At 48.1% G+C, this 16763-nt stretch overlaps 1 protein-coding gene across 7 annotated transcripts in view; it reads right to left on the bottom strand.

Moving 5' to 3' along the window:
• Nucleotides 1–12050, bottom strand: part of LOC147011412 (uncharacterized) — a 50919-nt gene extending 38869 nt beyond the window's left edge. For 3 of the 7 annotated variants that reach the window (XM_085857842.1, XM_085857843.1, XM_085857844.1), the window contains exons 1-2: nt 11039–12049; nt 519–618 (exon numbers count right to left, since the gene is read on the bottom strand). In XM_085857842.1, the coding sequence (XP_085713968.1) occupies nt 519–618; nt 11039–11708 (770 nt within the window). In that variant the 5' untranslated portion in view covers nt 11709–12049. Of the gene's footprint in view, nt 1–518; nt 619–11038 lie in introns of all 7 variants that reach the window. The other 4 variants (XM_085857846.1, XM_085857847.1, XM_085857848.1 and 1 more) reach the window with 4 other exon arrangements.
• Nucleotides 12051–16763: the final 4713 nt, after the last annotated feature.

Raw genomic sequence — 16763 nt, 5'->3', positions numbered from 1 at the left:
ATTACATGTCCACCCAATGTCGATTGCATGGACCAAAGTTTTATTTTAAAATGTTTAAAAAATGTACCCGTGATTGCATTTTTTCATATTTGATCCTTCATTCCCAGGGGGAGGGGGTGAGGGAGGTGAAGGGGGAGGGGGGCAGAAATTATCATGCTCTTGCACCTTCTCACGATGTGGTGATCATAACCACCAAGTTTGGCGCCAATAAAAAAAAAAACAACAGCCAACAAGCAATATCTGGTGAAGTCATGAAGTGAGTCATGGCACCAATAAATGGTGGAAGGAACAATAGAGCAGGATAATAAACGGGATGACAACAAAGAACAATCTTTCTGAGTGGTAAGAAAGAGTGGGTGAGAAGATAAAGGTGAGAGAAGGGAATAGGGTGATCATGTGTCATCGGAGGAGTGTTGAGGACAGCGGGGAGGGATGGGTGCGTGCAAAATATCGGGGGAGAGAGAGAGTGTGTCTGCGAGTGTGAATGGAAGGGATGGAAATAGTTATGACGGTGAGACCTGCAGGAAAACTTTTGTATCTGAGGTAGCCGGTAACACTGTCCACCGTTCACGCAGAACGCCTCCTCGTCCTTCTTGCAGGGCTCCCTGTGGCCAGCACCTGTGCATGACATTGCTCCGCATAAAAGAATTTCCAAACCAATTGTTCATGAAAACGATCAGGGTTAAGTATCAGAAACATCACCGTTACGACCATTCGCTAAAAACGTTCCGCGGTACTGTAATGAAATATCACAAAGCCTCACGACTTCAGGAAAGAAGATCCTGTATTATACATCACTGGGTGTGGTGAGATCTTGTGTCATGGTTAGGGTGGGCTGACATGATGCTCTAACTGGAGGTATGCACACTTGCCTCTGAGCTTAGAGCCTGGGTTTGAATCCCGACGCAGCTATAAACTGTCATCCTAGTGTTTCACAGGCAGGCTGATTCATCAGGGTGTGTGCCGTCCCTCGGATGGACGTTAAACTGGCATCCTGCGTGCCTGCGTTCGTTGGTGGACATTAAAGGTCCAATGGTGTCCTTCACTTAGAGTAGGCGAGCTATTGCCGCCAACCGAAGCAAAATAAAGGGCCCAGCCGCACACTCAGCCCATGACGGTACCACCCAGCCTTGTGCTGCATACGAACGAAGACAAGTAGGGTGCATCCTTCATGGTTTCCACAGACCTTGTGATACAGCAGGGACTCGCTGGCAAAGATGTTTGATGAAATAGTCAGAACTCTGACAGCTAAGATGCCAGATATCCAATGGTTCCCGGCCTGCACCTGCACATCTCTGCGGCAGCCTCGTTTCATCAAGTCTTCCGATCTTCCAAATTGCCCTTCCATTTAGGCTTTCCACGGTAAGTTTTTATTGCTTCCTATACAGCCTGTGGCTGCTGGTTGCATAATTGCTGGAAGCGTGGCCGTGCCGCTGATGCCATGCCCTTTTTTTCCAGGAAGCAGGTACTCATTTTGACGACCTCGGAAGGATGACAGTCTGATGAATCAACTCGCCTGGTATTATGAACGGCACGACAGGGGCTCAAATTCAAAAAACCGTAAGTTCTTAAGCCAGCCACCTTAACCGTAAGGCCAACACCAGGTTTGTCATGGCAATTCAGAAGTCTAACCCAAACATTACCTCCATGATCATTGCGTGCGGTTAACGGCTACATCAGGACCGAGTAGGAAGGTTTCAGATATCCGATAGCCGCGTTGAATCAGCCTTGATTTTACATCATCCGGATCTTGTCTTTAATCATCGCATCCAGTGCATTCGTGGGAGGTTCGGAAGAATTCTCCGATGAATAAAACCACTCTGGTAGATTGAGAACTGGGTGCCAGCACGGGTTCAAATTCCAGATCCAATTTTCCTTTGTCCATCGTACGTAATGCCCGGCCGCCCTTGGTGCGATATTTACAGGACTCTCCTCCAGGCTACTTCAAGATTCATAGTGTATGATAAAACGAAAGAACAAAACCACGGTGAAATATGGAGACTTTCATCAATATGTCTGAAAGATCAGGAGGGGGCTTGAGGAGGGGGCCACACTGACTGTGATAACAAACACAGCAGGTTGGGCAAAACCAGTCAGTAATCATGGTTAGTGATTCCATTGATTTGGCATTTGAAGTTTGTGAAGTTGCGTTGCTTTTCACTTCGTTTGGAGGGAAATCTGTCTGAACTCCTGTGCGTTCACATTTATCAGTTTGGAGGTCATGAAACTCTTGGGCAAGGAGGTACAAAACTAGTCTGTTCAAAGGAATGGAGAACTTGTCTTGCCTGTGAAGACTAGCGTCGATTTGAGTCAGCGGACAGTCCGTAAGTAGTGAAGGAGGTAACGTGGCGGAGGTAACGAGGCTTCGGAAACCACGTGGTTTGGTTGCCAATTGCAAGGAGAGGTCCTCATTCAATCATCAGCATTCACTCTGATGGTACGTACGTACGTACACATACAATGTAGTACACTAAAAATATAGATTTACATTTTCTCAACACAAATTGTTCACCATCAGCTGCTGGACAGGGGGCTTATGATATCTTTACTAATAAAAGGGAATGTGTGTGCGTGTGTGCATGCGTGCGTGCGTGCGTGTCCTCCATCACTCCAAAACTATAAAACCTTGCAGCCTGAAACTTTGCATGCAAACTAAGAAAATTCCAAGGAAGTGCAAGAGTGAAAATTGGGTGTTTGGGTTAATTAAAACACTCCTTTTGAAGATAATTTAGGGGCAGCTCATCACAAAAAAAACCCCCAAAATAAGCCCGCCATCTTGAACAGCCCTTTGTGGTTGCTGGAGTTTTCAGTCGCCATTTTGTTCGGCCTATTCAAACATGCCTCGATTTGGAAACACGATCTACTCTCACGGACTCATGAAAGTATATAATCGAAATATTATGTCGGATTTGAGAATCGGACCGGGTGGACAAAACAAGCGTCGAAATCTGGAGTGAAATCCGAAAGTTTTAACAAATTAGTGATTTTTTTTATAACTTCGCGTATTTATTAAAGGAAAACATTAAACTTAACTTTTTCTCCTGTTCGGATGATTATATTGAGTGAACAAAAAGTTATGGAATGTACAGAAAGTGTAAATTCATTGCGTGAAACGCCGTTCTTCATAACCTGCTTTTGAAATATATGACGGCACAGTCCATAGGGGTCATTTTTTTTCGGCAATTACACACACAGTTTGCTGTTTCTGTTTTGGGCAATTTGCTAACATTACAAAATCTCCATATGCGGGTTTCAGAAGGTGCAACGGATCCCTCCCAGGTTTCGAAGTATCTACCGTCGTGTGTGCGTGCGTGCGTGCATGCGTGCGTGCGTGCGTGCGTGCGTGCGTGCGTATATACATATACATATGGAGTTTCAGAATGTGGAATGGAGTCCTCCCAAAGCAGACTCTAAGTATCCACCTTCATTTCGGTAAGGGGGTCACGATTCACGGACCAAGATGTGAAATTTTCTGTTTTCAAAGTTTTGTGCCGAGGTCTCTCTTCAGGATCGTTACTGAGCCCAGGACGGCTCCCAACTGCAGTTAATTTGTCGTGATATTCCCAGGGACGGTTTTTAATATCTCGATGAGGTGCTTTTTCATCATTCCCATGAGGTTCTTCATCATCACTGGTACAACTTTGGCATTCTTCAGCTTCCAGGATCTTTTCACTTCATGCCTGAGGTCTTGGTATTTGGTCATTTTCTTAATTTCTGCATCATTAGTCCAAAATCACCGGTATTAACACCTCAATTAGCAATGCCTTCTTCTCTTCTTTTGTACCTAAGTATGATATCTGATCGCAATGCTTTGTTTTCAATGTTCACGCCCGATTGGATCATAACATCGTACGTGAGTGGTACTTTAATGTTTTCAGTGATTGCTTTTGGTTCATTTCCCCACAAATTTGAAGGAATGGGAACATCAAAGTTTTTGCAGATATGACAGCGGATTACTTTACAAACTCTGTTGTGTCATTTTGTGTACACCTGTTCTGACACGTTTTTTGTGTTCGGTCATTATGCGTCACATATCATTCTCTTTGCTAACCCCACCTCCACTGCTCACCTGTCTTAGTTATACAGCGCAGCGACATCGCGCTCTTATATAATTGGCTGTTTTGTCCTGTGTCTTCTGTCACACTTATGGCCGCCGACATCCCTTTGATCTAAGGGCAATAAATAGAAATTTGTCCAACGTCACAACTCTTCCCATCATGTATGCTAATTCACCGTGTCTACATTTAAATTTTATAACTGCAAAATTGTTTCATCATTCTAAACCTAAACTTTTACTGCCCCCAGCCGCGCGATATCGAAGTATTCGCTTCTTGTTTTTCCTCCTCTCCCCCACCCCTTTCTCTCAATCTGTCCCTCCTCATAAAATGCAGCACTCTCCTCCCACTCCTACATATATATATATATATATATATATATATATATATATATATATATATATCTCTCTCTCTCTCTCTCTCTCTCTCTCTCTCTCTCTCTCTCTCTCTCTCTCTCTCTCTCTCTCTCTCTCTCTCTCTCTCTCTCTCTCTCTCTCTCTCTCTCTGTCTCTCTCTCTCTCTCTCTCTCTCTCTCTCTCTCTCTCTCTCTCTCTCTCTCTCTCTCTCTCTCTCTCTCTTTCTCTCTCTCTTTTCCTACCACTTTATTGACCTGTCAGCGAAGCAACAGGTTGTATTTGCTAGTATCTAATATATAAAATTCTTTCTAATCAGTGACTCACTGACTGATATTAGAGATCGGTACCTTCTGGGTGACGTCGACAGCTGAAATTTTTCGTGCAGATGGACATCGAAGCCGGTACAACGGGGAAAATCACAGAATCGTCGGAAAACACCCATAAATGAAAATATAAGTAAATGGGGGGAAATAAATGAAAATAAATGAATGAAAAATCAAATACAGGTGAGCGACTCGAGACAATGGGGAAGCAAGGTTCGTATGCTTACACTAAGTGTAAGCATACAAAGTATAAGCATACCCTGCTAGTGTATGTACATAATGCTGCACAGCCCTGATATTTGTATCTTTAATTCCCTTTGAGTGATATTCAGCCTGAAATGCCATGACTTGCCCGGCAGACCTCATCATGTAAAACCCGATCAGGATTCAGAGTACCAGCTGTTCCTCCATGTTCCTCCAATGGGCAGTGAGTGAATCGGTCGCCTTTAAAAACCTCTTAGTCATGACAAGAGACTCAAATCGTTAAAAATGTTAGTTCCGATTCACGTTCCCATCTGTAACCCTGTCTCATGATGTAAGAAAACAGGTTCCAATCCCGTATACTCCGATATGTGTTCGCGTGTTGTCCATCAATGTCCTTGTGATTAATGTAAAGGTGTTCAGATGTCTACTCGTGTCTTTGCCCTCGATGTGGTAGATGTTTCGGTTCTTCCATTAGCCTTAGATCAAGATATAAGTTATTAAGTAAGTAAGTAAATGAATGAATGAATGAATGATATGATGTGTTTCTGAAAAGGAGATGATTTTGGGATGTTGTTATCTTGTGATTTAAACCAAGACTAATAGCAAGGTCATCTTTACTTACACCTTGAATAAAGAGTGGTAGCAGGTGTTTACATATACCACGGGAACCGGTAGATATTTACATATACCATAGAACCTGGTATATATTTACATATACCATGGAACCTGGCAGATATTTACATATACCATGGAACCTGGCAGATGTTTACATATACCATGGAACCTGGAAGATATTTACATATTCCATGGAACTGGTAGATATTTACATATACCATGGAACCTGGTCGATGTTTACATATACCATGGAATCTGGTAGATATTTACATATGCCATGGAACCTGGTAAATATTTACATATACCATCGAACCTGGTAGATATCTACATATCCCATGGAACCTGGTGGATGTTGACATATACCATGGAACCTGGTGGATATTTACATATGCATGGAACCTGGTGGATGTTTACATATATCATCGAATCTGGAAGATATTTACATATCCCATGGAACCTGGCAGATGTTTACATATACCATGGAACCTGGAAGATGTTTACATATACCATGGAATCTGGTAGATATTTACATATCCCATGGAACCTGGTAGATATTTACATATACCATCGAACCTGGTAGATATCTACATATCCGATGGAACCTGGTGGATGTTGACATATACCATGGAACCTGGTGGATATTTACATATCCATGGAACCTGGTGGATGTTTACATATATCATCGAACCTGGAAGATATTTACATATCCCATGGAACCTGGCAGATGTTTACATATACCATGGAACCTGGAAGATATTTACATATCCCATGGAACCTGGAAGATATTTACATATCCATGGAACCTGGTGGATATTTACATATCCCATGGAACCTGGTGGATGTTTACATATACCATGGAACCTGGTGGATATTTACATATCCCATGGAACCTGGTGGATATTTACATATCCCATGGAACCTGGTGGATATTTACATATCCCATGGAACCTGGTGGATGTTTACATATACCATGGAACCTGGTGGATGTTTACATATACCATGGAACCTGGTGGATATTTACATATCCCATGGAACCTGGTGGATATTTACATATCCCATGGAACCTGGTGGATGTTTACATATACCATGGAACATGGTGGATGTTTACATATACCATGGAACCTGGTGGATGTTTACATATACCATGGAACCTGGCAGATGTTTACATATACCATGGAACATGGTGGATGTTTACATATACCATGGAACCTGGTGGATATTTACATATCCATGGAACTTGGTGGATGTTTACATATCCCATGGAACCTGGTAGATATTTACATATACCATGGAACCTGGTCGATGTTTACATATACCATGGAATCTGGTAGATATTTACATATACCATGGAACCTGGCAGATGTTTACATATACCATGGAACCTGGAAGATATTTACATATCCCATGGAACCTGGTGGATGTTTACATATACCATGGAACCTGGCAGATGTTTACATATACCATGGAACCAGGAAGATATTTACATATCCCATGGAACCTGGTGGATGTTTACATATACCATGGAACCAGGAAGATATTTACATATCCCATGGAACCTGGTGGATGTTTACATATACCATGGAACCTGGTGGATATTTACATATCCATGGAACCTGGTGGATGTTTACATATACCATGGAACCTGGAAGATATTTACATATCCCATGGAACCTGGTGGATGTTTACATATACCATGGAACCTGGTGGATATTTACACATCCATGGAACCTGGTGGATGTTTACATATACCATGGAACCTGGTGGATGTTTACATATACCATGGAACCTGGTGGATGTTTACATATACCATGGAACCTGGTGGATGTTTACATATACCATGGAACCTGGTGGATATTTACATATCCATGGAACCTGGTGGATGTTTACATATCCATGGAACCTGGTGGATGTTTACATATACCATGGAACCTGGTGGATATTTACATATCCATGGAACCTGGTGGATGTTTACATATACCATGGAACCTGGTGGATGTTTACATATACCATCGAACCAGGTTGGCATTCACCAATAGCATGAAAAATAAAATAAGCACAATGACACAATGAACATACCATGAGTGTTAAAGCCACCGAGGAGAGGCAGGACCCTTGGCTGATCCTCAGTGTGAACCGCCATCACCAGATTGACAAATACACACAAGGGGCCGACTGTGGTGAAGCCGCTTGAATGTGCGATGTGAGAATTAACCAGAGGCTGGACATGGACAGGTAAAGCGTTTTACAACACTCCATATAACATCGCCATGTTGCATTCCACAGATTATAACCCACACAGCCTCATGGTACAGAGCCAATTGAGTGTGGGCAATCAATTTGTGTGGTTGAATCAATTTGTGTGGTTGATTAAACTCATCACAACTACTCCCGAGACCTGTATTATAATTATTTTAGGAACCGTTTTTAGGTCACAGTGGGACTCACTAGAATTGTTACCCAATCTGAGCATCCTGATAACCGCTCACAACCACCTGAAGCAGTATCTGAGCATCCTGATAACCGCTCACAACCACCTGAAGCAGAATCTGAGCATCCTGATAACCGCTCACAACCACCTGAAGCAGTATCTGAGCATCCTGATAACCTCTCACAACCACCTGAAGCAGAATCTGAGCATCCTGATAACCGCTTACAACCACCTGAAGCAGAATCTGAGCATCCTGATAACCTCTCACAACCACCTGAAGCAGAATCTGAGCATCCTGATAACCTCTCACAACCACCTGAAGCAGTATCTGAGCATCCTGATAACCGCTTACAACCACCTGAAGCAGTATCTGAGCATCCTGATAACCGCTCACAACCACCTGAAGCAGTATCTGAGCATCCTGATAACCGCTCACAACCACCTGAAGCAGTATCTGAGCATCCTGATAACCTCTCACAACCACCTGAAGCAGTATCTGAGCATCCTAATAACCGCTCACAACCACCTGATGCGGTATCTGAGCATCCTGATAACCGCTTACAACCACCTGAAGCAGTATCTGAGCATCCTGATAACCGCTCACAACCACCTGAAGCAGTATCTGAGCATCCTGATAACCGCTCACAACCACCTCACGCGGTATCTGAGCATCCCGATAACCGCTCACAACCACCTGACGCGGTATCTGAGCATCCCGATAACCGCTCACAACCACCAGACATGGTACGTGAGCGTCTTGGTCACCGCTGACAACCACCTGGCATGGCATACTTGGGAATGAGCCGGGTAAGGCACACCATGTGTACCATTGGGAATGAGCCGGGGAAGACACACCACGTGTCCCATTGGGAATGAGCTGGGGAAGGCACACCACGTGTCCCATTGGGAATGAGCTGGGGAAGGCACACCACGTGTCCCATTGGGAATGAGCTGGGGAAGGCACACCACGTGTCCCATTGGGAATGAGCTGGGGAAGGCACACCACGTGTCCCATTGGGAATGAGCTGGGGAAGGCACACCATGTGTACCATTGGGAATGAGCTGGGGAAGGCACACCACGTGTCCTATTGGGAATGAGCTGGGGAAGGCATACCACGTGTCCTAATGGGAATGAGCTGGGGAAGGCATACCACGTGTCCTATTGGGAATGAGCCGGGTAAGGCACACCACGTGTCCCATTGGGAATAAACCGGGGAAGGCACACCACATGTCCCATTGGGAATGAGCTGGGGAAGGCACACCACGTGTCCCATTGGGAATGAGCTGGGGAAGGCACACCACGTGTACCATTGGGAATGAGCTGGGGAAGGCACACAACGTGTCCCATTGGGAATGAGCCGGGGAAGGCACACCATGTGTACCATTGGGAATGAGCTGGGGAAGGCACACCACGTGTCCTATTGGGAATGAGCTGGGGAAGGCATACCACGTCTCCTATTGGAAATAAGCCGGGTCAGGCACACCACGTGTCCCATTGGGAATAAACCGGGGAAGGCACACCACATGTCCCATTGGGAATGAGCTGGGGAAGGCATACCACGTGTCCTATTGGGAATGAGCTGAGGAAGGTACACCACGTGTCCTATTGGGAATGAGCTGGGGAAAGCACACCACGTGTCCTATTGTGAATGAGTTGGGGAAGGTACACCACGTGTCCAATTTGGAATGAGCTGGGGAGGGCACACCACGTGTCCCATTGGGAATGAGCTGGGGAAGGCACACCACGTGTCCTATTGGGAATGAGCTGGGGAAGGCACACCACGTGTCCTATTGTGAATGAGCTGGGGAAGGCACACCACGTGTCCAATTTGGAATGAGCTGGGGAAGGCACACCACGTGTCCCATTGGGAATGAGCTGGGGAAGGCACACCACGTGTCCTATTGGGAATGAGCTGGGGAAGGCACACCACGTGTCCTATTGTGAATGAGCTGGGGAAGGCACACCACGTGTCCAATTTGGAATGAGCTGGGGAAGGCACACCACGTGTCCCATTGGGAATGAGCTGGGGAAGGCACACCACGTGTCCTATTGGGAATGAGCTGGGGAAGGCACACAACGTGTCCTATTGTGAATGAGCTGGGGAAGGCACACCACGTGTCCAATTTGGAATGAGCTGGGGAAGGCACACCACGTGTCCTATTGTGAATGAGCTGGGGAAGGCACACCACGTGTACCATTGTGAATGAGCTGGGGAAGGCACACCAGGGAATGTCGAACGTCCCATTCCGCGGGTCCACCTTACATGGAAGGCAAAATATATCCCATGAGATTCTCATCCCATCTCCTGTGGAGAATTTGAAGGTCGCTAACTCAAGTTGCCTTAACCAATAAAGCACGAATAAGGTTTAAATGAAGCGTGAAGTGAACTTGTTAACATCGGGCTCCAAAATCAGACACGGTGGGGGGCGGGGGGGTCTGGGAGTCGGGGGTCGGGGGGTCGGGGGGTCGAGGGGTCGGGGAGTCGGAGGGTCGGGGAGTCGGAGAGTCGGGGAGTCGGGAGTCGGAGGGTCGGGGAGTCTGGGGGTCGGGGGGTCTGGGAGTCGGGGAGTCGGAGTGTCTGGGGGTCGGGGAGTCGGAGAATCGGGGGGTCGGGGAGTCCGCGGGTCGGGGAGTCGGAGAATCGGGGGGTCGGGGAGTCCGCGGGTCGGGGAGTCGGAGAATCGGGGGTCTGGGAGTCTGGGGGTCTGGGAGTCTGGGGGTCGGGGAGTCGGGCACACAAGTCACAGATCACTGGTGTCCGTGGCTAGACCATGTTGTACATGAGTGTTTGACGACCAAGCGAGACAAACCCACCCATTTGGTCATTCACAAAGGGACACCATTTGACCCTTGCTCAACCTGAAGCAGCAATTCAAGCAATATAAGAGTCACTTGCCATCGCCTCACCCCCCGAGGGGTCATGGAGACCCCTCGCCCCGAATGGCCTGATTGGATTTGTAATTAAGCAGACAGCACACGCTGGGTGCCGGTTGATTGATGGACACTGGATTTGAACCCCGGGCTGAGCGCGGGACACCGAAAGCGTTTACACTTACCTTTGGTCGCGGGTGGAGGGAGAGAGACCGGGCTCGAAACCGAGAAGGGAGACGTGGACGACGGGGTGGCGGACGGAGAATCGGGAGCTGAAGTGACGGCTGCGTGTTCACTGGAGGAGGAAGAAGAAGAAGATGAAGAGGAAGAAGAAGAAGACTGAGGAGGAGGAGGAGGAGGAGGAGGAGGACAACGCGCACGTGAGTCCGACGGAGTGAGGAGCACGCAGGGAGCGCGAGCGGTCACGCCGGTCGTGGAGGTGGTGGAGGTGGTGGAGGTGGTGGGAACCTGTGAGGTGAGTCTGGGGGACCGAGAGCTCGACGGTGGAAGAAAGCCCGTGGGGAATCCGGTGGGAGAACTCGACGAAGACCTCGAGGAGGATCTACTCACTAAAACTGAGGGCGACAACAAGGGAGAGTGAGAGGAAGAGCTCGGAGAGCGGGAACCGATGAATGTGTCCTCGTGTCTGTCTCCGGCCTTCGCCCTCTCTCCCAGGAGCCAGCGAGCTCCCGCGGCCGACAGAGCGAGGGAGAGCAGGATGACCGGGATGAGGGACGTTCTGGAGCACACGTCGCTCTCCTCGTCCCTCCGACTGTCCGACTCGCCGTCTCCCTCTCCATCGTCGTCCGTTCTCTCTGTTTCTCTGCTTTTCCCGCCGTGGCAAGGCTTCAGCATCGTGGCATTGAGGAGAGGTACAGATGTGAAGACGACGATGGCCGAGTGACCGAGAGCGGCGAAGAGTAACAAGAGGGGAGGGGGAGGCTGGACGGAGCCTAAAGCCCCGGAGAGAGGACGAGTCCAGGCAGCACCGTGGACAGCGACATGGGGCACCAAAGGACGTGGACGGGGGGGCGGGGAGGGAGCGCACGCACAAACAGCACCAGCTGACTGAATGACGACCCGCCTTTGGACGAGTGCGCATGCGCGATGCGCTTTCTCTTTCTCCCTCCCCTTGCGTCCTCCCTTTCCTCTCTGTAAATCCTCTCTCGCTTTCTCCCTCTCCCTCTCCCTCTCCCTCACGCTTCACTGCGGATCTCCGGCGAACTCACCTCCTCTCTTTGCGTCTCGTTTCACCCCAACTCCCCTGTTGCGATCCTCTGTCCCTCCCCCCCCCTCCCATCTTTTTCTGCCTTCGCAGCCGCACCTCGATATCTATCTCTCCCTCTGACATTTCCTTTAAAATAGACCCCTTCCTCCTCGTTTCTTCATTTTCTACACTTCAATGCGTTTTCTTGTTTTCTTCTTCTTTCACGGGCCCTCACCAACCTCCCTCCCTCCTCCTCCCCTCCTCCCCCACTCAGCCGCACCCAGACTTCGCAATCCTCACTGCGTCTCCAATAACCGCCCCCATCCCCTTCTCAACTCCTCTCCTCCCTCACTGCGTCTCTCAGTAACACTCACATAACCCCCCCCCCCACTCCCATTCTCAGCTCCCCAACGTCCTCACTGCGTCTCTCCACCCCATCCCTCCAAACCTCATTATTTTTCCTCACTACAGCAGTTCAGAATCAAGATCTCATGATGTTGTAATTGTACCTCATCACCAGGGTTCGACCATGTAGGTCAATAACGGTGTGTAATGACCATGTTGACTTTTCAACAATTAGCCCTTCTGGACAACTGTTGTGACTGATAAGGGTTTCTATGGAAGACCGGAAGAGTTAAGAGGTAATGATCATTGTATATATTGCACAGCCACAAATACAATGTGATATTTCCCAAAGATGGTTTTGAAGATGAACTCTCATCAAGGTCATTGTACACGTGCTTAGTTAACCAGAGCACCAAGATAGTCGGTCTTACGAGGTCATCACACCAACCCTCAGGTACACCGTACACAAACATCGAGCAACACATCAGCGCTGATGAATAAAACAACAAAATTACCCTTCACTTGTGGATCACTTTGATGTCCTCGTCAGCTCTTAGCTAAAGGACCTGAATCTCCTCTCGGCACCCTCTCCGCACCGTCTCCGCACCCTCTCGGCATCCTCTCCGCATCCTCGCGGCACCCTCTCCGCATCCTCTCTGCATCCTCTCCGCACCCTCTCGGCATCCTCTCCGCATCCTCTGCGCTCTCTCGGCATCCTCTCCGCATCCTCTCGGCATCCTCTCCGCACCCTCTCGGCATCCTCTCCGCACCCTCTCAGCATCCTCTCTGCACCCTCTCCGCATCCTCACGGCATCCTCTCCACATCCTCTCGGCATCCTCTCCGCACCCTCTTGGCATCCTCTCCGCATCCTCTCGGCATCCTCTCCGCACCCTCTCGGCATCTTCTCCACACCCTCTCGGCATCCTCTCCGCACCCTCTCAGCACCCTCTCTCGGCATCCTCTCCGCATCCTCTCCACATCCTCTCCGCATCCTCTCCACATCCTCTCCGCATCCTCTCCACATCCTCTCCACATCCTCTCGGCACCCTCTCCACCCTCTCTCGGAATCCTCTCCGCATCCTCTCCACATCCTCTCCGCATCCTCTCCACATCCTCTCCACATCCTCTCCGCATCCTCTCCGCATCCTCTCCACATCCTCTCCGCATCCTCTCCACATCCTCTCCGCATCCTCTCCACATCCTCTCCACATCCTCTCCGCACCCTCTCAGCACCCTCTCAGCACCCTTTCCCTCCTGATCGTTCATTTCCATTTTGCATCCATAAGTTTCCCCATTGTCAGCGACTTACCTGCTACCCTTTATACCTGTATCAATGAACCGACACTTTGTACTAAACAAACACAAAAATGTTAGAACCTCTGTGTTTCAATTTCCTTGTGGCGTTGGAGGACAAATGAGGTGACAAATGGAACTCAGCAAACCACCACCTGCTCCTCTAACCCTACTCGAGCCAACAAACCACCACTTGCTAATCTAACCAGCAAACCACCACCTTCTAATCTAACCAGCAAACTACCACCTGCTAATCTAACCAGTAAACTACCACTTGCTAGTCCAATCAGACAAACAACCACCTGTTAATCTAACCAGCAAACCACCACCTGCTAATCTAACTAACAAACTACCACCTGCTAATCTAACCAGCAAACTACCACTTGCTACTCCAATCAGACAAACCATCACCTGCTTATCTAACCATAAAATCACCACCTGCTGCTCCAACCAACAAACCACCACTGACTACTCTAACCAACCTACCACCATCTGCTACTCCATCCGGCAAATGACCACCTGCTATTCCAACCAGAAAACCACCACGTCCTTCTCTAACCAGAAAACCACCAACTACTCATTAAACCAGCAAACCACCACCTGCTACTCCAACCAGCTAACCATCACCTGCTACTCTAACCAGCAAACCGCCACCTGCTATTCTAAGCAGCAAATCACCACCTGCTACTCTAACAAGGAAGCCACTCCATCCAGCAAACCACCACCTGATATTCTAACCAGCAAACCACCACCTGCTATTCTAAGCAACAAACCACCACCTGCTACTCTAACCAACAAATCACCACCTGCTACTCCAACCAACAACCCCCCACCTGCTACTCCAACCAGCAAGCCACCACCTCCAACTACAACCAGAAAACCACCACCTGCTAATCTAACAAGGAAGCCACCACCTGCTAATCTAATCAGCAAACCACCATCTGCTGCTCCATCCAGCAAACCACAATGTCCTTCTCTAACCAGAAAACCACCACCTGCAACTCTAACCAGCAATCCACATCGTCGAGGCTCGTGGAAGAGCTAGTACACTGAACGGATCAGGACATAAAGCCAAAGTCAGGTTACAAAAAGAAAGAGTAGGAATGCACACAAAACGAGCAGAAGAGAGAGGTTTTGGGGGGGGGGGACAACACCAACAGAAGAGTTGAAGAAAAAGATCGAGGCAGACTTGGACAAACAATGGGTGGAGGGAGGAATTGGGTTGAAGGAGGGGGGGGGACAGCAAAGGATGCATGGGGTGGGCAAGACAGATACAGGAGGAAACTCCAAGAAAGGAATATGGGAAATTTGGAAGGAGCAGGGTCTAGATGGGGTTAACGAGGGCAGAAAAGATTCTAACCGGTAAACGATGTTAAGATGTTAAGAGAGCAGATAAGCCCATTGACTCAGAACAGCTGCCTTGAAGTCCTGGAGGGACGAATGAGATTGAAGAGGATGTGGAAGTTGGTTCTACAGGTGGGAAAAAAGAGGAACAAATTAGTGGAGGTGATCAGTGATCCTGGATTTAGGTAGTTTTACCAGAAGAGGGTTAATGGTGGACTGTGTGAGCCCTGCAGAAACCTGGGTGGGGAGAGGACAAAGCACGGAAATAGCAGAGAGAGCAAGACCAGAAAGAAGGCGGTAAAAGACAGAGACACCACCGACCTGTTTGCGATTGTGAAGTGATAAGCTCATTGACTCAGCTTCCAATTATCTTAAAGGCCTTGGTTTCTATGGCGTGAAGCTGTGCCGGATGTGAGGCAGGTGAGCCAGCCCAGAGGGGAGAGCAGTACTTCATCAAGGTGTGGATGAGGGCTTTGTAGGTGGATAGGAGTTCAGGTGTTCCAAGGAACGACTCTGTATGACGCAGGATGCCCAGTTGACGGATGGCTTTGGAGGCCAACTTTGAAATGTGGTTTGCCCAAGAGAGATCATGGCTGATAGTGAGACCCAGGAGTTAGAATGAATGATCTTTCGGAAGAGGAGTAGATCGGAGGGTTTGCTGGACGGTCCTTTCGGAGAGATATAGTGAGAGTGTAAGATTTGTCAGGATTGAAAGACATGTTCCACGTGTTTGACCAGCTTGTGATTTTATCCAGATCTGCAGAGAGTGAAGAGGCTGCTACCTGATGACCTGATGGATGAGAGATAGTATGGCAGAGGGTGGAGTCATCAGCAAAGAGATGAAGGATTTTTCCAGAGAGTAAGAGAGATTATTTATTGAGATCAAGAATTGGACTTGGTGCAGAACACTGCCTTGGAGCACTCTACCCTTGACAGGGAGAGGAAATGAAAGGGTTCCATTGAGACTGGCCACACGTTGGCTACTAGAGTAGAGGAAGTCAGTAGGTCATGTGTGGAGTTGGCCTTGGATGCCATAGGCAGAGAGTTTGGAGAGTAAAGCATGATGCTAGACTGTATCGAAAGCACGAGGTATGTCCAGAGAGACGGCCCTGGTCTTATGTCTGTCATTGAGGACCTCCATCCATTGTTGGGTGAGTCGAAGCAGCAGGTCCAAAGTGGAGTAACCTGGTCTGAATCCAAATTGATGGTCTGACATGAGGTTGTTGGAGAAAAGGAAGGATTTCATATCACCTGTGATGATGGATTCCATGACCTTGCTGATGATTCGAAGTAAGCTCATAGGTCTGTAGTTAAGAGGACCAATTTTTGCACCTTTTTATGTGGTGCAGTGATGTTGGCGGATTTCCAAGCAGATGGAACATGATTGAGGGCAAATGACAGGGTCAAAGGGCAGAGAGGATGTCAACGAGCAGCAGAGCATGTTTTTCGGACACATACGCTGATGCGGTCCGGTCCAGTCGCAGAGTCAGAGTCAAGGGTTGAAAGAACCTTCACTATCTTGTCAGGTGCAAAAGATACTGAGTCCAGGAGCAGTTAGGTACGACAGGGAAGGATGGGTACTAAGAGTGAGGGATTGGGGACACAAGATTTGGAAGCAAACGCAGAATTAACACATTCAGCTTTCTCACGAGTGGAGTCTGCTGTGATGCCATTTGAAGAGGGGGAAAGGTTCGAAAGGGACCATACACCAGAGATAGAC

This window comes from Eptatretus burgeri, chromosome 15, assembly GCF_056783735.1.
Source record: "Eptatretus burgeri isolate ZD-2024b chromosome 15, Ebu_testis_v1, whole genome shotgun sequence".
NCBI classification, from domain to species: domain Eukaryota; kingdom Metazoa; phylum Chordata; class Myxini; order Myxiniformes; family Myxinidae; genus Eptatretus; species Eptatretus burgeri.
The sequence above is the reverse complement of the archived record's forward strand: the minus strand, read 5'-3'. Positions and strand labels throughout refer to the sequence as shown.